The 23,256-nt window shown below is 42.5% G+C and overlaps 1 protein-coding gene and 1 long non-coding RNA gene across 2 annotated transcripts in view; one reads left to right on the forward strand and one right to left on the reverse strand.

Moving 5' to 3' along the window:
• Nucleotides 1-21,174, reverse strand: part of MTMR10 (myotubularin related protein 10) — a 66,117-nt gene extending 44,943 nt beyond the window's left edge. Inside the window, exons 1-2 of the mRNA XM_054041673.1 lie at nucleotides 20,675-21,174; nucleotides 18,951-19,011 (exon numbers count right to left, since the gene is read on the reverse strand). Of these exons, the coding sequence (XP_053897648.1) occupies nucleotides 18,951-19,011; nucleotides 20,675-20,728 (115 nt within the window). The 5' untranslated portion in view covers nucleotides 20,729-21,174. The remainder of the gene's footprint in view (nucleotides 1-18,950; nucleotides 19,012-20,674) is intronic.
• LOC128844185 (uncharacterized) lies at nucleotides 20,427-22,560 on the forward strand. Its single transcript, XR_008446448.1, has 2 exons — nucleotides 20,427-20,686; nucleotides 22,330-22,560. It is a non-coding gene; the product is annotated as an uncharacterized LOC128844185 (long non-coding RNA).
• Nucleotides 22,561-23,256: the final 696 nt, after the last annotated feature.

Here is a 23,256-nt window from a genome sequence, read left to right on the forward strand (position 1 = left end):
TCTATAATAGCAGATAGCGTTTATAAACTGTTGCGCTGCTTATGTTAGGAACTAATAAGTCAAGTGTTTGGTTCATTTTTAATTTTTTTGTGGTATGAAAGATCAGTTTGCAGAAGTAATATGCCAAAAAAATCTGGAAATTAATCTAAAAAAATCTCCACAATTTATGGAACTAAAGATTGGTAATATTTGCATAAACTCAAAATATAGTGCAAAAGAAAAACTTCAGAGAATTATTTCAAACACATCTTTTCCAAATAAAATTCCAGTAATTTCTTCAGTGTTGAACAGAGCTCCACACACGTGCATGGCACGGACTTACAAAATGAAGTTAAAACAGTTTCAGGTGCTACACCAATGCCTTACAGCTCCTGCTAGCTTTGGTAGTTTTACAATCACAAGTTATTTTCAATTTTATTTAAAAAAGGGGATGGGTGGAAGGACTAAGATTCTAATCCTGCAATGTGATCTAATATCTAACTAAAAAGTTAATGGGATACCACTTGGCCACATGGCCCTGTGCTAGTGAATTGCATTGTGGAACATAAACCTATTTAATTGGCTATGCCTGTGAATCAGTGAAATTGACTATACACAAAGCAAATCTAAAGCCATTTTTCTTTCAGTTATAGTAATGTTAGATGTTACTTATAACAAAAATATTCAGACAGCGTTACTTTTAAGATCAAATCTGACGTGCTTAAATCTAACAGACAAAAATACAATACAAAATATGAAAGAAGTGGTTTTGATGTGGCAGAAGAGAACTAAGGAGATCATACTATTTTATTAATCAAGAGTCATGGGTTTTAAAGGAGAATTGAAGGAGAGGGAGGACATTTAACATAGAGAAAGGAGTTTTAATTTTGGGGTGGCTATTTTTAAGGCTCTTTCATGTCTAAATTCAGCCTCTACCACAGTACCCACAACCACAGTTCAACATCAAACTACCTCTTTTGACTGTTTGACTTCAAGCTGCTAACACAGTCAAAATAAAATTAGGGGGAAAATTGTAACTGGCCCCTTTAAGAGGAACAGGATCCAGTGCACCTGACACTCCTCAGCTGCCTCCTAATTGAGTTTTAAGGAGGGCACCCTGTCCATATAAATGGGAGAGCCCGACAGACTGAGTAAGAACTATGAATTGCACGTGGTGCATTTCTAATGACACTATTGCGTGTAATAATCCAGATAGTTACTGGAGAAATGTCCATCAATTTAAGAATGAAAGTGTTAGATTTGACAGTTTGGTCTGAAGTCAAGGGAAAGTCAAGGGAAATAGCAAAGATAAGAATACTGGAAAAATATACAAGGAATGTTGGGAATTAAATAGATGAAATGCAGCCTGACTCAATAGACTCCCTCATGCTCATAGGGTTTAAATGCAAGTAAGAGTTAAGTGAAAGAGGACTAGAAAAGAGAAAGTTGTCCTATATGACCGATAAAGTTTAGGAGTTTATACACCGCTACCTCAATGTAATGCCACCCGATATAACACGAATTCGGATATAACACAGTAAAGCAGTGCTCCGGGGGGGCGGGGTGTGCACTCCGGTGGATCAAAGCAAGTTCAATATAATGCGGTTTCACCTATAACGCAGTAAGATTTTTTGGCTCCCAAGGACAACGTTATATCGAGGTAGAGGTGTATATGGTAAATATAGAGTCATCACTGCTGAATATATACTGACGGATCTAAAGATGAAAAACAGGAAGAGTGGAGCAGCCTTTTGCATCTCTGAGACTGGAGTTGAGAAATCAAAAGAATACTTAATTTTGTAGCCATTATGACAGCTGAATTGGTGGGAATAATGTTAGCATTAAACTGGATAAGGCTCACTGCAGAACTATTACATTTTCAGATTCATTATCAGGTATTCTGGGAATTAAAAAGGGTACCTCAGGAAGCAGGAGTGATCTAATAAATGAAATATTGTGTTTGAGTTAATATGCTCAGCCATGAACATAGTACCAGCCTGGATTGCAGCACATTCTGGGACACATGGCAATGAAATAGCTGATAAGGAAGTAAAAAATGCTTTTAAAAAAATGGAGAAATTGATATTAAAAAAAAACCCTGAGTAAGCCGGAGTTTAAAAGTTTAGTTTAAAAAGAAAAGTCAAGAATTGTGGACCAAGGAGTAAAGAGGAAGAAGATTCTATGAAGTATGACCCAAAATAGAGGATAATGCACTACTTCCAAGTTATCAAAAGAATCAGTGAAGGACTCTCATTTAGACTGTTAACTGGTCATTGTGATTTGAAGAATAATTTATATGTATTGAATAGATACAAGGATATGTAACTTGTGTAAGGTTAAACAAACAGATCACCTGATACAGGAAAGCAATGAGTATTCCCAGAAAAGAAAGGCTCCTTATGAAGAATTTAGATGCTTTAAGGTGACAGAATGTACTATGAGGGATTTAGTGAGAGTATCAGGAAAGTGAGGTGATATTAAAGTTCTATTATTCTATTACCTTTTTTAAGGATATAGAGCACGGTAAGAGTGCAGTGGCATGAATGTAAGAGGAATATAGTAGGTGGTGGTTATAGATTGAGTCAGTCAGAGAAGGTTGGAAGATGACTGCTCCAGGGATCAGGAAACTGGAGGTCTTTGGGGAAAGCTGCAGAGAGCAGAAAGCTCTCCACAGGCCCTCCCTGGAAAGGGGAAAGAATTATCAGGAAGCTAGTTGAAAGGCTAGCCTGCTGACCTTCCTGAGCCTCAGAGCCTTCGCTAAAGAAGGCTGGAGGCTGAGAGCTGCAGAGGCGATGCCTGCTGGCTCTTTGAGCTGTAGGGCCAGAGAAGGCTGGGGATGAGGCATGGTGAGAGACAACAGAGCTGCACCAGAGTTGAGTGTGATAAAAGTCACTGAAGTAATACCGGAGACCTTGTATGAGATGAGAGGTGCCATGGCTGTACTTGATGTGTGATAGACTGCTGGGTCTTGAAGACTGAATGTACTGTCTAGACCAGTGATACTCAGACTGAGGTTTGAGAGCCGCAAGTGGCTCTTTAATATGTCTCCTTATGCTCTTTGCAGCATATATTAAAACACTGTGATTTAATTATTAACCAGTCTAAGCTATTAACCAATCAGGACATTCACAATGTTATTAACCAATTGTAGTTGATAAAACAATAATACTTGTTCAGTCATTTTGCTGTGACAGAGGAGAGAGAGAGAGAGAGAGAGAGAGAGAATATGTATGAATATATGTGAATTCATTGTTTCATTTACTATAATACTATATAGTCCTATTTAAACAGTGACAGGGGAAATATGTAGGTCTGTGTGTGTAATATTTCCTGTCAGACTGTTTAAATAGGACTATATAGTATTATAGTAAATGAAACCATGAATTCACACAACTGTGGCTCATTTGGGTAATGTTGATCACTAAATTTGGTTCCTGAACCACTGAGGTCTGCTTATCACTGGTTTAAAACTATGCTGGTGAACTCTGGGTTCTGGCTGTGGGACTTCTGTTACTGTTTATGTGCATGGGGATTTCTTTTGTAACAAGTTAGCCCAGCAAGAGCTATATACACACACATTTGGAAAGCCTTTGTTGGATTACTTCTGGGAATCACTGAAGGGAAAACTGAGGCAGGTGTACCTGTTATGCTTTGACTTGGTGCTGGAGACTGTCTTAGGAGGGGCCAACTTGTCACACCCAGATTCTCAGTAATATCAGGCTATCAGAAGCTGCCCCTTTTCATAATTTTCAAGTAACAACAATCCATTATTTTGAATTTATTGGTATCCTTCACCTTTATATTAAAACTTGTTTGAACAGAATTTAAATATACTAACTCAAAGCAAAAAGCCATTGACAGCTACATACTTTTAAATGTTCATGTTTCATGTCATTTTGATGTAGTCATTAAATCTACACAACTGTCAAATGAGTACTACATTTTAAGAAATCACCTATCACACACTGCACACGCCATACTATGTAAATCTGCTCTCTTTCAAGTGACATTTAAAGGACAGCCCCTTGTTGAAGATATACTGCACATTTCAACCACTGCAATCATACATGTACAAAAGAGGGAATCTGGGAAGACTGTACAAACAAAAGGATAGGGTATAAAAGGCACTAGCTGAAAGGTTTGAGTGTGCATATGTATATCTACTTTTCCACAAAGTTAAGCTTACACTAAACCTTTTCTATTTTGCTAAGAAGAGTTATCTGTAGTCTTAGGAGCTGCTTTTGCTCTCACCAGTTTTACACTACCTGAACAATGAAGTGAGTGCAGAAGCAGGCCCTCAGTATCACAAAATTTTATTTGCTCTTCATTTACAATAAGAAAACCACATAAGGCCATATCTGAAGGATCAATAGCATAAAAGGCTCTCTCTATACAAAGAATAAAACTGTATTATGTGTAACCAGGCTCTGGCATGCTCAGCTGACATGGTTATATAGCCAGCATAGTTTGAGCTCATCCACAAAATAGTACATTTCCCAAAATTGTGGGAAACGTGATCCAGAACCATTACCTTATACTACTGTGTGTATATGTGTGCAGTGTACTCACCAGTGCATTCAAGAAAATATGGACAAATAACTCTGTGACTTTCACGTTACTAAACTTTGGGATGTCCTCCTGTATAAAAGATCTAGGAAGTAGGACTGGTTAGCTCACTTAGGGCTTGTCTACACTTACCAGGGGAATCAACTAGCGGTGACTCCTGTAGTCCACCAGATGGAGAAGAGTAGGGGGAGCAGGGTGGATAAAAATCAATGATTTTAAACATAAATAAATAAATAAATAATTTAAATCAGATTTTTTTGATAAAATGCGTTTTGAGGAAAACACCTATCTAAAAGGTAGTTTTAATTAAGATACATTATAGCTCAAAGATATCTCATCATGGAATACGGATTATAAATTCTAATTCTACAGTATGAGACAATATATTCACGTAATTTTAACCGTGTCTGAATCCAAGTGCTTATCTCACTTTTAAAATCAGTAACTTCTTCTGCCAGTGTAGAAATAATATTTTCTTCCTTTGGACTAATTCATTCCAAATTGAGAAATCGTTTGGGACCTGAAAAAGCAGGAAAGCTTGTTTTTCTTTTCCAGACTATGAACAAACAGAAAATGAAGGTGAAGACGACTGAGTTAGCTGCAGAAGCCAATATTTTAAGTTTCTCATGTTGACCTGGCTGACATAGTCGATTTAACTTTTTTTTTTTTTTTTTTTTTTAATATTTCATTTAACTATTTTAGTTAAACAATTTTAACAAAAACAAACCTGATTTTAAAAAACTTGAATGTTTAACCAAATTCAAAAATTCATATGCTTGTTTTGTTAAAATATTCTCTGTTTGCCATTGAAGAAAAAAATTCAGAACACATAACGTTGTTTTAGTGAAATAAAAAAATGTAAATGCCTGTCTGGTGATGTTCTCCTCCTAATACAGCATGGCAAGAAAATCCTCCAAATATTAATGACTAATCTGTTGAATTGGAGATATTTATGAAGTCATTGGGAGGTGAACTATCTATTTCAATTACCTTTAGTAAATGAAATAACTAAACAATCACTCATTTTCTGATATAGCTGTAAAACTAATCTGAAAAGTTTTCAAAATAAATCACTTAAAAATTTATAGTGTGTACTGTCTAAAAATGAAGCCTACATCTGAGTTATGAAGACTATGTATTAAGGTTATGACAACCAACAAGAATGCAGTTTTATGTAGAAATCCATGATTAAATCGAGTCTTCCGGACTAGTGATTTTAAATCATGATTTAAATCAATTTGAATAAATTGAATAAAATCAATAAATTTGATTTTAATCAATTTGATTTAAATCAAATCCACCCTGAGGGGGAGTCAACAGGAGAGCATCTCCCGTCAAAATCGCTTAGTGTGGACCCCGCGGTAAACAGATCTAAGCTACATTGATTTGAGTTATGCCATTCACAGAACTCAAATTGCATAGCTTAGATCGAATTTCCCCTGTAGTGTAGACAAGGCCCTAGAGAGGCAAGGTTAGGCAGTACAACCAACACAACTGAAGAACAGTTCTATATCTAGGAATCAGGGCATAGGCCCGCTAATAGACAGATTCAAAGATATGGAACACTCACTTGGTAATAAACCACATGTCTACGATGCGTGTGATCACTAATAGCTTGTGGAGTCATAGATCATAATTTTTACCCCCATTTTGCTAAATGGCCCCCTCAAGGATTGAGCTCACAACCCTGGGTTTAGCAGGCCAATGCTCAAACCACTGAGCTATGCTTCAGCCATGTGATAACCCGACTACAAACTTATTAGAGGTTTCATCCTGTACCAGCAAAGTCAGTGGGAATTTTACTACAGTATTGACTTCTACGCTGTACTCTTGGGGTCAGATTCTGGACCAACAGCGGAGTCCAAAAGTCCAAGTTTTTCTCCCCTGCTCCCACTTCTGTAGTACAGTTGTCTAACCAGCACTATTACCACACCCTTTATGGCGCTGATGCAGACAGAGTCTGAAAAAATTAAAGTGCTACCTAATTTGTTTTACTTAATTTATAGTGTATTTTTTTTTTATAAAAAATAGAAGAATGGTAAACAGCCTTCCCTAGCTAGGTTGTTATAAAGGCACATTACTGAAAACCAGTTAAGTTCTATTTACTTACCTGGCAGCAGATTATTATACAAAAGCAACATTTTAAAGGAATTATTATTTATATATGTAAGAGAAGAAATGGTGCTGTCCCTCTTAAATAGAGAAATATCCATTTTCACAGCAATATAAAGAATGTGTGTTTCTTACTAGTTAATTGTGGACTGTTTTTAGGTTACGTTGGTAACCACACACATATTGGGTCTCCTTCCCATGAGAGAGAGAGAGAGAAAGTAAAAAAGGATCCAGAAAATTAACTTCCTTTCTCAATTCTAAAGATGGGTAGGCTGGTACAGGAGAGTGACTCTGGACCAGTAGATGGAGCTGGCTGGAAGAGTTTCCCTGCACTCTGTGGAAAATGTAGATTAAAAAGGGAATAATGATGCTGACCTCGTTTGTAAAATGCTTTGAGATCTATGGATGAAAAGCACCATGTAAAAGCTAGAGAATTTTTCACTTGACCAGAGCTCAAAGAGCCGGGTCAAAGTTTTCTACAGAAAGACATTCTGCAAAAATTGCTTTTACTGAAAAACCAATTTTCCACTGAAAATCAGTTTTGATGGAAAATTTATGACCAGCCTGACCAGTGGAGCTACTGAAAGCAGTGCAAAGCTAATGTGAATTAACTTCCTGCTGCCCCATGCAGTCCCTTGCTTGTCCTGCCCTATGCTCACTCCCATCGAAGTTACTATGCTTCTGAAACTTCTCTAAGCTCTGCAAAGCAGATGTGGGTGGTGACAGGAAAAGACAACTCAGAAAATGGTTGCTTGTGGATAGGAAGCTTAGAATAATCCTGGGAGGACTGTACATTTGCTCACAACCCCTACACCTTCACAGTCCTGGGAGGTGGAGATCTTTAGCCCTGAGGGGCCTGCCTTCCCCCATACAGCAATTTAATATAAGAATGTCAGCTAGTTCTGCGAGCTGTGGACTTCTTCACTTTGATCAGTTTTCACTTAGATGGTAGAATCCCACCCTAGCTCTGAAGTCAGAAAGCTTTGATTCACATGACTCCCCAGTGTTGCAACACTGCCATGATCCTTGATTCAGCATCCAGTGGAGGAGTAGAGATCAGCAGCTGTATAGACACAAATAGCAACTGCTGAGCAGAATACTTGTAATCTGCTCTCCTTTTCACAGCAAGAGAGCTTGGCTGAATCAGGAAGGTATTCAGGGTTCCATGCCAAGGAGTAGGAATGGACTTCAGAAATTTTCGTTAATTTACTGAAACTATAAAGGCCTGGTCTACACTACGACTTTAATTCGGATTTATCAGCTTTAATTCGAATTAACCCTGTAACCGTCCACACAACGACGCCATTTAATTCGATGTAAAGGGCCCTTTAAATCGATTTCTGTACTCCACCCCAACGAGCGGAGTAGCGCCAAAATCGATTTTAGCAATTCGAATTAGGGTTAGTGTGGCCGCAATTCGATGGTATTGGCCTCTGGGAGCTATCCCACAGTGCATCATTGTGACCGCTCTGGACAGCAATCCGAACTCGGATGCACTGGCCAGGTAGACAGGAAAAGCCCCGCGAACATTTGAACTTCATTTCCTGTTTGCCCTGCGTGGAGAGCACAGGTAACCATGCAGGCTGATAATCGAAAAAGAGCACCAGCATGGACCGTGAGGGAGGTACTGGATCTGATCGCTGTATGGGGAGAGGATTCAGTGCTTGCAGAACTTCGTTCTAAAAGACGAAATGCAAAAACTTTTGAAAAAATTTCCAAGGGCATGATGGAGAGAGGCCACAATAGGGACTCTGAGCAGTGCCGCGTGAAGGTCAAGGAGCTCAGACAAGCCTATCAAAAAACAAAGGAGGCAAATGGTCGCTCCGGGTCAGAGCCGCGGACATGCCGCTACTACGCCGAGCTGCATGCAATTCTAGGGGGGGCTGCCACCACTACCCCACCTTTGTTCGTGGATTCTGGGTCGGGGATAGTCTCGACGCCTGAGGATTCTGCCGATGGGGTAGAGGAGGAGGAGGAGGATGAGCTTGCAGAGAGCACCCAGCACTCCATTCTCCCCAACAGCCAGGATCTTTTTATCACCCTGACTGAAGTACCCTCCCAAGCCTCCCAAGCCAGTACCCAAGACTCTGACCCCATGGAAGGGACCTCAGGTGAGTTTACCTTTTAAAATATAAAACTTGTTTTAAAAGCAAACGGTTTTTAATGATTACTTTGCCTGACTTTGCATTCGCGGTCAGTTCAGCTACTGGAAAAGTCTGTAGCTACTGGAAAAGTCTGTTAACGTGTATGGGGATGGAGCGGAAATCCTCCAGGGACATCTCCATGAAGCTCTCCTGGAGGTACTCCGAAAGCCTTGCCAGAAGGTTTCTGGGCAGTGCATCCTTATTCCCTCCTCCATGGTAGGACACTTGACCACACCATGCTTGCAGCAAGTAATCTGGTATCATTGCCTGACAAAGCCTGGCAGCGTATGGTCCCGGTGTTTGCTGGCATTCAAGCAACATCCGTTCTTTATCTTGTTGTGTAATCCTCAGGAGAGTGATATCACTCCTGGTAACCTGGTTGAAATACGGGAACTTAATTAAGGGGACAGAGGTGGCCGTTCCTACTGGGCTGTTTGCCTGTGGCGGAAAATAAATCCTTCCCTGCAGTTAGCCAAGCGCAGATGGGAAATTGGCCCTGAAGTTTTCCGCGTTTGGCTAGCAGGGATCTTCCCTGTTACCAGCCACGCGGTGGGGGGAGGGTACCGTGATCATCCCAGAGAATTCATGGCGAGGGGGGGGGGTCGGCGGCGGGGGGGGGGGGTAGTTTGGTGCCTGCAGGGATCTTCCCTGATACCAGCCACGCGGTGGGGGGAGGGGTACCGTGATCATCCCAGAGAATTCATGGCGGGGGGGGGGGGTTAGTTTGTTTTCTGGTGCTGCTGAATGTTAACAGAAAAACCGCAGCACTCTACTTGCCTGAAGGGGCCCAGACAAGCCCCCCCACACTGCCCCCCCCCCCCCAACTGGCTGAGATTGGCCAGGCTTCTGCAGCACTCTACAGGCTATGCTTGGTATGTGGGAAAGGAGGGTGCAGAAGCTGTAAAACAATGGCTTACCATGGCCGCATGCAAGCCGAATTCTGTTGCCCAGACCTGTGATCTCTAGCAGCAAAGCCACAAGCACTCAGCATTAAGAGGCAAAATGCGACCTTGCACAGAAATCACATGTGCTATGTAATGTGAACAGTGTTGGTCACCGTGAAAGAGTATAAGCATTGTTCTGCAAAATGTAGCTTTTAAAACAATTCTCTCTTTTTTCCCCTCCCTACAGCAGCTGCAAATTCCTCAAGCCTCCCTCCTCCATCCCGAAGGTTATCACAGATAAGGCGTCGCAAGAAGAAGACGCGGGAGGACATGTTTTCTGAAATTATGCAATCCAGCAGGAGTGACAGAGCTCACCTGAATGAGTGGAAGGAAACAGTTTCAAAGTATAGGAAAGAAGTCAGTGAACGTGAGGAGAGGAGGGACCAACGTGAGGAGAGGAGGGACCAACGTGAGGAGAGATGGCGGCAGGAAGACCAGAGGATGAAGGATGCAACGCTGGGGCTGCTCCGGCGTCTGGTGGAGGTTCAGGAACGGCTGCTGGAAAACAGACTGCCGCTTCAGCCCCTGATCCACCCTCCCCACTCCCCATGTTCCGTATCCTCCTCATCCAGACGTGTAAGAACGCGGGGGGGGAGGCTCCGTACACCTTCCCATTCCACCCCAGTAGACAGCCCAAGCAAAAGGCTGTCATTTTTTTAACCTTTTCTTTGTGGCTTTTTCCTTCCCAGCAATCCTCCTCCCAAATACCACCCGGGTTCCCTCCCTCTTTTTCTAATCTATTAATAAAGAATAAATGATTTTTAAATGATAGTGACTTTATTTGGTTTGAAAGAAAGATGGGGGAAGGGGCAGGGTGGGTTCCTTACAGAAAATCAGTCAGTAAAGGGGGAGGGTTTTCATGAAGGAGAAACAAACAGATATTTCACACGGTAGCCTGGCCAGCCATGAAACTGGTTTTCAAAGCTTCTCTGATGCACAGCGCTTCATGGTGTGATCTTCTAATCGCCCTGGTGTCTGGCTGCGCGTAATCAGCAGCCAGGCAATTTGCCTCAGCCTCCCACCCCGCCATAAAGGTCTCCCCCTTACTTTCACAGAGATTGTGGAGCACACAGCAAGCAGAAATAACAATGGGGAGATTGGTTTGGCTGAGGTCAGAGCGAGTCAATAATGAACGCCAGCGACCTTTTAAACGGCCAAATGCACATTCTACCACCATTCTGCACTTGCTTAGCCTGTAGTTAAACAGCTCCTGACTCCTGTCCAGGCTGCCTGTGTATGGCTTCATAAGCCATGGCATTAAGGGGTAGGCTGGGTCCCCAAGAATAACTATGGGCATTTCAACATCCCCAACGGTTATTTTCTGGTCCGGAAAGTAAGTCCCTTGCTGCAGCCCTTTAAACAGAGTAGTGTTCCTGAAGACGCGAGCGTCATGAACCCTTCCCGCCCAGCCCGCGTTGATGTTGGTGAAACGTCCCTTGTGATCCACAAGTGCTTGCAGCACCATTGAAAAGTACCCCTTGCGGTTTATGTACTCGGTGGCTTGGTGCTCCGGTGCCAAGATAGGGATATGGGTTCCGTCTATTGCCCCACCACAGTTAGGGAATCCCATTGCAGCAAAACCATCCACTATAGCCTGCACATTTCCCAGAGTCACTAACTTTCGTAGCAGCACCTGAGTGATTGCTTTGGCTACTTGCATCACAGCAGCCCCCACAGTAGATTTGCCCACTCCAAATTGATTCCCGACTGACCGGTAGCTGTCTGGCGTTGCAAGCTTCCACAGGGCTATCGCCACGCGCTTCTCAACTGTGAGGGCTGCTCTCATCTTGGTATTCTGGCGTTTCAGGGCAGGAGACAGCAAGTCACAAAGTTCCATGAAAGTGCCCTTACGCATGCGAAAGTTCCGCAGCCACTGGGAATCGTCCCAGACCTGCAACACTATGCGGTCCCACCAGTCTGTGCTTGTTTCCCTTGCCCAGAATCGGCGTTCCATGGATAGAATCTGCCCCATTAACAACATGATCTCCAAAGCACCGGGGCCTGTGGTTTCACTGAATTCTGTGTCCGTGTCCATGTCCTCATCATGCTTGTCGCTGCGCTGCCGCCGCCGCTGCCTCCTCGCCTCGTTTTTCTGGTCCTGGCTGAGCATAAACTCCACGAGAACGCGCGAGGTGTTTGCAATATTCATGAGTGCTGTCTTGACCTCAGCGGGCTCCATGCTTGCCGTGGTATGGAGTCTGCAGTGTTCACCCACCCAGGAAAAAAGGCGCGAAAATGGTTGTCTGCCGTCCGTTGCTTTCATGCAGGGAGGGAGGGAGGGAGGAAGTGAGGCTGTACCCAGAACCACCTGCGACGATGTTTTTTGTCCCATCAGGCACTGGGATCTTAACCCACAATCCCAATGGGCGCGGGAGACTGCGGGAACTATGGGATAGCTATGGAATTGCTACCCACAGTGCAACGGTGCAGAAATCGACGCTAGCCCCGGTACTTGGACGCACACCACCGAATTACTGTGCTAGTGTGGCCGCACTCATTTCGACTTTATACAACCTGTTTCTCAAATCCGAATTATCTAAATTCGGATTAATCCCGTAGTGTAGACATACCCAAAGACAAGCAATTCCCTTGAAATGGGAGGTTTAAGATTTCCACTGGACAGAGGCATGAGAAAAGCCACACATGTTTTGTGAATTCTCAGATTCCTGCTTCTCCCACTGACCTGCTGTGTGTCTTTGGATAAGTCACGACTTCAATTTTCTCATCTGAAAAGTTGGGATAATGAATCTTACCCGCTTTTTATAAAACATTATAAGATGTGCAGATGAACAGAGCTATGTAAGCGGTAAGTACATATGTTCACCATTTGGATAGACCATAGTACTTAAGATGTTACTTTACCTCTTGTAAAAATAAAAAGGACCTTGATTTTCATTAAGTACTCCTCCAGTAAGCACAAACTGGATATTATAATTTCAAAAGTTATTAGGAATGATACTGTCTACAAAAGCTTGGTTTTAAATCTTCATCTATACAGTATTTTTAATTTTACCGTTAGGAAGTGGAGTCACAAATGGAATGTGAACAAATAGCACAGGGGCATGTATCAGTTTGCCTGCATCCTGGCTAAACACTATACCGTGATTTAGACTTTATACAAAATTTAGAACAGACTACATGCTAACAGAACAAAAAGGTCCTGGGTATGAACAACATGAAACAAAACTGTTTTTAAAAACTCCATTGAGGTCTATTGTGAAGTTACATGTTCTGTTGCACAGCGGGTTGGCAATTCATCTAAACATAAGACAGCTAGAATATAATTCAGGACACATTTTGTATACTATACAATTTTGAAAATGCTTATGACAATGTCTTAAGTGCTACAGAACTTTTTAGTGAAACAGCAACTAGTGTAACCAATTCTCTGAAGATTGCTTGTAAGCAGAAAACTTACATACAAGATTTACTCTAGTACACTAGGGTTACCATTCGTCCGGATTTACCCGGACATGTCCTCCTTTTGTGTGCTAAAAATAGCGTCCGGGGGGAATTTGTAAAGCACTCACAATGTCCGGGATTAGCAGAGCGAGCGGCTGGGAGGGCTGCAGGGAAGTCCCGGGCTGGACTCAGGAGCAGCTGTAGAGGAGCCGGATCCGCCCTGCATTCTGAGCCGGCAGCTCCCTTGCAGCCCAGTCCAGCAGCACTGTGCAGGGCCAGACCGGGTTTTGTTGTGCAGGGCCAGACCGGGTTTTGTTGTGCTGGGGAGCTCAGCCACGTGTCCGGCTCGGCTGCACAGAGCCCAACACTCTGTTCTGAGCAGCAGGGTAAGGGGGACCGGGGGCAGGAAGGTTCTGGAGGGGGCAGTCAAGAAACGGGGGGGGCTTTTTGGGGGGAGTGGAGAAAGTTTTGGGCAGTCAGGGTACAGGTAGGGGGTAGGGTCCTGGGGGGCAGTTGGGGGGGGTCTTAGGAGGGGGCAGTTAGGGGACAAGGAACAGGGAGTCTTAGGTAGGGGGTGGGGTTCTGGAGGGCAGTTAGGGGCAGGGGTCCCAGGAGGGGGCAGTCAGGGGACAAGGAGCAGGGGGGGAGTGTTTGGGAGTTCTGGGGGGGCCTGTCAGGTGGCAGGGGTGGGGAGATGGATCGGAGCAGTCAGGGGACAGGGAGCAGAGGGGTTTAGATGGGTTGGGAGTTCTGGGGAGGGAGTGGGGAGTGGTTGGATGGGGCGTGGGAGTCCCAGGGGTCTGTCTGGGGGTGGGGGTGTGGATAAGGGTTGGGGCAGTCAGGGGACAAGAGGCAGGGAGGCTTAGATAGGGAGTGGAGTCCTGGGGGGCAGTTAGGAGCAGGGGTCCCAGGAGGGGGCAGTCAGGGGACAAGGAACGGGGGGAGGGTTGGGGGTTCTGGGGGGGCGGGAAGTGGGAGGGGCAGGGGCGGGGCTAGGGTGGGGCTCCTCCCGTCCTCTTTTTTTCTTGCTGAAATATGGTAACCCTAAGTACACAATTTGTAAAATCATCAGTCATAACTACAACTCTCCAAAAATAAGCCAGCTAGTATTCTATTAACTAGGTATGTCACACTGCGGGGGGCTGTCTGCCAGACTACTTGCTGTTTCTCTACTTTGCTCATTAGAAATATGTTTAAAATGTAACCTGTTCAGATCAATAAACTAATAAAACAAAGGAGGAGAAACTATTGCTGAGGCCAGTGTTCCAAACAACTGTAGCAAGCATTCTTGATCAGGAAACAGGACTGGAAGAACAGAGGAAGGTTAAAAAAAAAAAAAAAAAAAAGATTTTAATTCTGAATATAATTACATATAAAGAAACTTGCAAACTTAATTTGAGAATGAAAATGCCCTGAGGCCATAAAATGATTAATTTTTCACTGTCTACTATTACAGTCCCAGTACTGACAGCAATTTGGTTTTAAATCCAAGACTCATGATATTTGCTTGTCTTTTCTTAGTACCTCACCTCCCTGGAGTCATGTGATTACACTAGATTCTGAGGTTTTTTTTTTTTTTTTTTTTTTTTAAATGAAAAGGTAAGCCTCCTAGTGGCAGAGAAAAAGATTGAAAACATGAACACTAAAGATTTTTGAATGCTTGAGGTTGGCAATACTGTAGTCCAGCCACAGCACTCCACCTGCCGTCCCCACCCCCTTTCAAACACAAAACAAAACTTAGAAGACAGTATGTGGAGTATTTCACCAAACTTCTAGCTTCGGATTCTAGTTTCTACTAACTCAATTGTTTTCTCAAAACTACTATATTTTAGGAATTAACAGTTTGAGACACCAGCTATTTGCAGTTGTCAGAATTACTAAGAGTATTACCGTCATTTACAGAGTTGCATCTCAAAGGATTATAAAACAACTTATTAACTATATATCATTCTTCAACCCCTGAAGTTTAGCTCCACTGGGTTAACATACGGTGGGTTTTTTAACAGCATAGGAAACATTATACAACAATTATTGTCAGGAAATCAAGAATACCATATTCAGTTAATTGGAAAGGGAAGGCAAGTAAAGCAGAAGGTAATTAAATAAACTGGAATTTGGACAGAAACTTGGCTTTATGTCTCATCGAGAAGTCAACACCTATAGCACCACACACGGCGTGTGTGTTTGTAGACTTTTCTATGGCACTAACTATATTCAGACATGCACTTAAGCACATGCTTAGCTTTAAGCAGAGGTAGTCTCATAGAAGTCATTTAATTTATCCTGTGAAATTCTGAATTACTATCCACCCCACTTTATAGATTGGCACACAAAATGAAGCAGTTTGCCCAAGATTACACAGGAAAATCTTGGGCTCAGCTCTCCCAAGATCTTAACCACAACACTACACTTCTGCTCTCACCATGCTGGGGCACTAATTTGAAATTAACTCACCTTTCAGACCATTTACAGAAAAGCTCTAACTGGTATAAGTGATTTCCTGAACAAATGCTCCTAACGCAGAAGGATGGTGACCTCAGGAAAGAATGGCAGTAATGGGAATAAGCGGGCAAATTACTCAACAATTCAGAGTACACAAAGGCTTATTCCCTCTTGGGAAAAAAACCCAAACTTAATTTGTCCTTAAAAAACAAACCAACCCTACACTTTGGTTGTTTGCTACTGTAATGTAGCATGTAAGATGTTGAACAGCATAAAGTCTGTTTAACTGTTTCCTACAGATAAACAACGATCTTTGCTGTTTGCAAAGTACCTACGTTTTATAAGCCCCAGAACAAGATACCATACTTTCTTTCATAAGAAGATGCAGTCAATCAATAATTACTCATTCAGGTAAAAATAAAATACTGAACTCTAGCCAAAAAGATTCCTTCCCCTCCACCTCCCCCACAAATTCAGCACACTAAACTTTATCTCAATACACAAAAGCATTGCAGTAGTTAGTACTGCTTGATGATTAACAATAGTCAAATACCAGGTAGTAAGTAGGTGAAATAATTAACGTACACACTTGGAACAGTTACTTATTACTCCTCTTGTTCACTTTGAGGGTTGAAATGTTTAAGTCAATTTAAAACAGCTGACTACATAGAACCACAGAAATGAAGGGTTGGAAGAGACCTTGAGAAGTCATCTAATCCAACCCCCAGTGCTATGGCAAGACTAAGTAAATCTAGACCATCCCTGACAAGTGTTTCTCCAAATGTTTCAAAAAGCTTCCAATGATGAAGACTCCATGACCTCCCTTGGAAGCCTATTCCAGATCTTAACTAACCTTATAGTTAGAAAGTTTTTCTTAATAATGACAGGTTTCAGAGTAACAGCCGTGTTAGTCTGTATCCGTAAAAAGAAGAACAGGAGTACTTGTGGCACCTTAGAGACTAACAAATTTATTAGACCATAAGCTTTCGTGGACTACAGCCCACTTCTTCGGATATCCACGAAAGCTTATGCTCTAATAAATTTGTTAGTCTCTAAGGTGCCACAAGTACTTCTGTTCTTCTTTCTTAATAATCTAACCTAAATCTCCCTCACTGCAGCTTAAACCAGTCATTTCTTGTCCTACCTTCCTTGAACATGGAGAATGACTGATCACCGTCCTCTTTATAACAGCCCTTAACATATTGGAAGACTTATCAGGTCGCCCCTCAATCTTCTTTTCTCAAGACTAAATATGGGAAGTTTTTGTAACCTTTCCTCATAGGTCAGGTTTTCTAAACCTTTTATTATTTTTGTTGCTCTCCTCTGTATTCCTTCCAATTTGTCCACATCTTTCCTAAATTGTGGTGCCCAGAATTGGACACAGTTCAGCTGAGGCCTGACCAGTCCCAAATAGGGTGGGACAACTACCGCCGGTGTCTTACATACAACACTCCTGCTAATACACCCCAGCTATCTTTGCAGCTGCATCATATTCAGTCATTCTTTTCAGAAGTATGATCACCTAGACAATTATTCCTCATTTTGTAGTTGCGCATTTGATTTTTCCTTCTTAAGTGAAGTACTTTGCACTTCTCTGTATTGAATTTCATCTTGTTGAATTCAGACCAATTTGTCAAAGTTATTTAGAATTTTAAACCTGGCTGAGAAAATGCTTGCACCCCTCCCAGTCTGGTATCATCTGAAGATTTTATAAGAATATCATCTACTCCATTATCCAAGTCACTAATGGAAATATTGACTAATACTGAACGCAGGACTGACCCCTGTGGGACCCCACTAGATATGCCCTCCCAATTTGACAGCAAAACATGCCTAACTACTCTGAGTATGGTCTTTCAACCAGTTGTGCACCCACCTTATAATAATTTCATCTAGACCACATTTCCCTAGTTTGCTTATGAGAATGTCATGCAGAAATGTGTCAAAAGCCTTACTAAAAATCAAGATATATTATGACTACTGCTTCTGCACTATCCAGTAGGTGGTTACCCTATCAAAGAAAGAAATTAAGTTGGTGTGGCATGATTTTTTCTTTACAAAATTCCTTATAATCCCATTATCCTCCAGGTCCTTACAAATTGACTGTTTAATAATTTGCTCCAGTATCTTTCAGGTACTGAAGTCCAGCTGATTGGTCTATGATTCTCTGGGTCCTTCTCCCTCCCCTTTTTAAAGATAGGTACTATGTTTGCCCTTCTGCCATCTTCAGGGACCTCTACTGTCTTCCAGGAGTTCAAAGATAATTACTAACGGCTCCAAGACTGCTTCAGCTAGTTCCTTAAGTACTCTAGTATGAATTTCATCAGGCCTCCTGCTGACTTGAATACATCTAATTTATCTAATTATTCTTTAGCCATGATAACAATGTCCCACTAAAGTAAGTGATACTTTAGGTCATCTATTTTTCTTAGATGTATTTAAATATATATGCTTAGATCTGTTCTAACAAAAATACTCCCACAAAATCCAAGCAATGTTTGCAATCAACCACTATATTTATTGCTCTAGTTAGTAAGGAATAGTTTGTGATTCAAGTAATAGCTATAGTATAGTAGGCTGATGGAATTTTTAATGTCAGAACAAGATTTTATAATTCCATGTTTCTCTGAGATAATATAGCTAAATCAAAAGTTTTATTTTCTTAATAAAGAGGTGGTACAAGCAGTCAGACATCTTGGATTCTGATATAAACTACTGATTATAAAGAATGATAAAAAGCTACTTCTTCCTTCCATCACACTCTCTTGAAATAGTATTATGCATTAGTATTTCAAACTATTTCACAGGTTCAGAAAGCTTAGAATCAGATACTGGATATTCAGTAAGAGAAAAGGAATGAAGGCTTTAACAGAGCTGCCACTCAGGTCACATAGGCAGAGCTAATCAGAGGCGCAAAGGTCTGCCCACGTGGATCCAACTGCAAAATCGGAGCCTAAATCTGGTGATCCAAAGAGAGAACCCCCTAAACGCTGTGTCACAAAGACTATCAAATTACAGTGCTTTTCTGTTTCAAAAAAGCAGTAAATATCAAGGTATGAAATTTTACAAAACTGTAAGAAAACAAATACCCACCTATGTTTAGTTTCAAGAGTTAACTAAACAAAATTAGAAAATCTCTCACAGAGAAGAGTCTGTAGATTTTCTTACTGAATTACAAGCTGCATTCCCTTAATTACTACATTAAGGTTAGAATAAAAGTTATTAATTATTGGTCAAACAGTAGAAAAAAATAGCATTACGTGCATGCTATTAATCCTACAAATACTACCAGAGTGAATAGAAGGCACTAAAAAAAAATAACCCTATGTAGACCTCTGTCAAATCCTTGATTAATATTTACCTGGCAAAAGTACTGGTTCCAGCTTTTTAATCTTGGGCTCTGGGGTTATTTTGTCTTCAACCTGAAACACAATAGCAACACCACAAAAAAGTTAAAATACTTATAAAATTAAAGATATACACAGATCTTCTTGGGGCCACTTTTTTAGTTTAAAAGATTTTGAGTCCTAAGTTTCAGATCCCAATTCTGCAGAGATTTACACATGTTTAATGCTACACACTCCATAGACTTTAATGGAACTACTAATAGGTCAGGTCTATACTGGAGAGGAAGGGGGAAAAGAAGGGAATCAATCTAAGTTACACAAATTCAGCTATGTCGACGTATTTAGATCTACTCACCTGCTGATGCTCCCCCGTTGACTCCACCTCTCACTCTGGAGAGCGCTCGGCAGTCAATTTATCATGTCTAGACTAGATGCGATAAATCAAACCCCGCTGGATCGATCACTGCCCATCAATCCAGTGGGTAATGTAGACAAGCCCATAGTGTGTAAACTTAAGCACATGACTAAGTCTAGTCTTTGGGGCCCCAGTAAGGGCCTGTCTAGACAGGCCCTAAATTGCTGGTCCTGCAATAAGGCCTATGCATGTGCCTGCACAGACCCCCAGTGATTTAAACAAGGTTCTACACAAGTGTAAGCATCTATCTGCATGAAGAAACGTACAAGATCAAGGCCTAAATTTGATGATTTTTTTTTTAAAAAGGCATCTTATAAACCATTTTATGTTTAAATTCTAGACCTTAAAAAAAAAAAAATCATTAGTTTAAACAGATACAGAAAACCTCAGTTGACACAATGTAACTATTTACCTTTTCCATAGAGACAAGGATGCCCTTCCCAGAAAAAAAAAAAAAATAATAATAATTTTTCATTGTCATTTCTCCTTCACTGAAAAAAATGTGAAAATGTGAAATGTGAAAAAAAATATCCAGGTTTTTATTTTTGGTCATACATATTAGTACGACACAGCATCCAACTTTTCAGCTAGTAAGTCACACCCCATAAATCTAGATATAAAAAAATCACTCCTCTTTTAGGGCATGGCAGAAACGCACTGAAGTTTAGAACCTTTTCATAATAGTTTTACTAAAACAGACCATTTTATTATCAGCTTTTGATTTCTAGTTAGTGATAATAAGTTTAATGAGTACTGCAGCAGCTTAAATATTTGCATATAAGGAACAAGCACTTGGGTTACTTTAAAGAGAAAACATAATATTTGACTAGTGCTAAAACAAGGTTCTAGCACTTAATCACTGTAAAAAGGAAAAGAAAGTCATTCACATATAACTAAAGTTAGTACAAACCATCCGAACTTTTCTTAGGTTGACAAACTTTAATTAGTTTATGATTGTGTTTTGGTTAAAAAGTTGTTGCTTCCCTGTAATTGCAATATAAATCATCTACATAGAGTTTGTGCCTGATTGGGAAGACAAACCTAGAAAAAAGGGGGCACCAGTATCCAGTCACCGGCCAATTCCAGGAATACTGCTGCATCGCTCGGGGGGACACTACCCTAACCCAAGGAAAGTTTTCTTAGCGCAGCCGACGAGGGGGTCTCGCTCACGCGCAGGTGCTATTTAAACACCGCCGAGAGCCATCCCGGGCTGATAAGTGTTGCTGAGGGGAAGCCGCCCCACGGAGACCCATCCCCTGTCCCCAGCCCTGCGCGCAGCTCTAGCGCGCTACGCCGGGGGGAATGGACAGAAAAGGCTGTTACCTGCGGCAGAAGGTAGGACTTGAAGGTGGGTCTCGCTGGCTTGAGCGAAAACATTGTGGCTGCCCCCCGGCAGTCCCCGCAGGAGGCTGCTCCCCGGGGTGAGGCAAACAGCGGGGTGAGCCCCCAGTCCTGCCCGAGCCAGGCGGGGTCCGAGCCCTCGAGCCCCCCGGCCCAGGGCTGCAGGCTCCCGGCGCTCTGGAGTTATGAGGCGAGGGAAGGCGGCACCACTGCCCCCCCGTTCCCAAGGGAGGAGTCAGCCGGCTGGGCAGGTCCCGCCTGGGGCTGCCCCAGTCCCTCATGGAGCCCCCGTCAGCTCCGCTGCTCCCTCCCCTGCGGGCCGGCGTAGGGGCGGGGACGTGTGAGGGGAGCCTCCCTGCCCTAGCAGCTCCCTGCCTCCAGCAGCAGGAAGCAGCGGCGGCCTTGCTGGGCCCCGGAGGCTGGGGCCTGGGCGGCCATGTTGGAGGCGAGGCTGAGTTTGTACGGCAGCGCGGAGGGGCCAAGCGGCCGCCCCCAGAGGCGTTCCCCCCTCAGCTACTTCCCCTAGCCCCTTCCCCTGCTCCGTGTGTGTCCCCACCCCCGCGCTGCGGGCAGCCCGGCCGCACGCCTCGCCGCTGGGACAGGGGCATCTGCCAAGCAGCAGCCCCGAGGGGGACCTCGCTGATCTCCCCGCTCTCCCCTGGGCTTGGCTCTGCACAGCCTCCGCCTTGCCAGCCCCAGGGAAGTTAAGCTGCCTCCCTCCCTCGGCTGGCCCCACTGCTGTGGCTGCTGCAGCAGCTTTCCATTTACAAGCCTGAGTTTGCCCCCACCTCATTGGACAAGGTCCTTTCTGCTTCAGCAACCACATATAGTCGGGGGGTGGGGGCGAGGGTTTGCATGCACGCACGCACGTTTTGAGGTTAACCAGACAAGCTGCTTTTGAGATCTCCGACCCATGAGTCCCCAGAGCTGGCTTCTGGCCTGAAACGACGGGCTTTTGGAGGGTTTCAGGCCTGCTTTCAAAATCTCATGCCATTGGGTGCGGCTATGGACCTCATAGTTGCCGCACCACAGCTGAGACAGTGGCATCAAATAGATTAGAAGGATGGCTCCTGCCAACATAGGCTACAGCAAAGGCAGCTTTTGGCACCTGGAATCCCACTGTTGTCAAAAGATACTTTGTCAGGGATAGTTTACTTTCAAGATTTCAAACAATAAAATATACATGTAACACCATATGTAATATTTCTTTCTCTGTGTAAGAGTGTGTGTGTGGTACGTGCATTCATTCATTCCAGAGGAAAACCTCAGGCTTTTCCATTCCCGGGCATAGGCAGCTATGGGTGTGCTTACACTACTTTTGGAAAAGCTGTAATGGTCCTTTCCCCTTCTCATGCAATCTTACTTACCAGGATCAAAGAAAAATCTGAAACAAGAATTAATAGCTAGCTAATCTTATCCCTCAATGGGAGAAGAATCGGACTCTCTGGCCATATTCTAATTCTATTACCGTTAGGCATGTTGAATTAAATCCATAGGACTACTCAAGGAGTAGGGAACTAGCCACAGTGAGTAAGGGTGGCAAAATCTGGCTCTATTAATGTTTTGTTTACCCCTACTGCATTTTGACTCTATTGTGAGGGTATTTCAAGGTCACTTCCTCTGAGTTTCTTTTTCAGATGCTGGGATCAGTTCCAGCACAACTGTGAAACAGATGAAGAACTTAGGAAAAGAATTAAAATACCTACAGAGAATACTTTATGTAGCACTGTGAGCCTAACCAATACCCTATTCCCTTGTCAGCCAAATAATTTCTTAGAAAAATATTTCTCAACATCAGACATTTTAGTACTTTATAGCAGTAGCTGTCTGTATTAATTTTGTGTATTTATTAAAATTACAAAAATACAGTACCTGATTTGTCTGTAAACATAGCACACAGTAATACTTAGTTGCAAAGTGCAACATTTTCAAAAGGGCTGAAAAACATTAACTATTTAATCCACATCTTTTATTACGTGAGTATTCTGTCCATTTCCGATAATGAAAATGAGAGAGAGAGCCACACAGCATGGAAACACAGAGCCAGGAAAAAAATTGAGGAGTTTTTGATTTGCAGTCAATCAACCTTCTCATTTTGTCAAATTATTGTCTCTTTCCACTTGGCTGTGAGCAAATATGATAAAGACAATAATTTTAATGTCTAATAGAATAATCCTGACTAGAGCATTCGGCATAGTTGCTGTATCACTTGGAAAGTGACAGTCCATTGAAAGCTCAACACCAGTTCTGGGTGAAGAAAGTTAAATGATGGTCTGGGAGGATTATTTGTTACACTGCCAGGCTTTTCACACTATGAATGGCTTGAAATAACTTCTGGATTAACTGCTTCCCCCACCACCTCCTCAACCACCACTCTGAAAATTTTGTCAACCGGAGAATGTATTGTGGTCTCTCACATATTCTGTTTGTTTTTTGTTTGTTTTTAAACACACAGTTGTACAAAATCTTAAGTGAAATAAAGAGAGATCATTAATGGTTTATAGCCATGGCCATATGAAAGAGTAAACATGAACATTCACATAGAAATATAACATCCCTCAATA

Source organism: Malaclemys terrapin, chromosome 10, assembly GCF_027887155.1.
Source record: "Malaclemys terrapin pileata isolate rMalTer1 chromosome 10, rMalTer1.hap1, whole genome shotgun sequence".
Lineage (NCBI taxonomy): Eukaryota > Metazoa > Chordata > Testudines > Emydidae > Malaclemys > Malaclemys terrapin.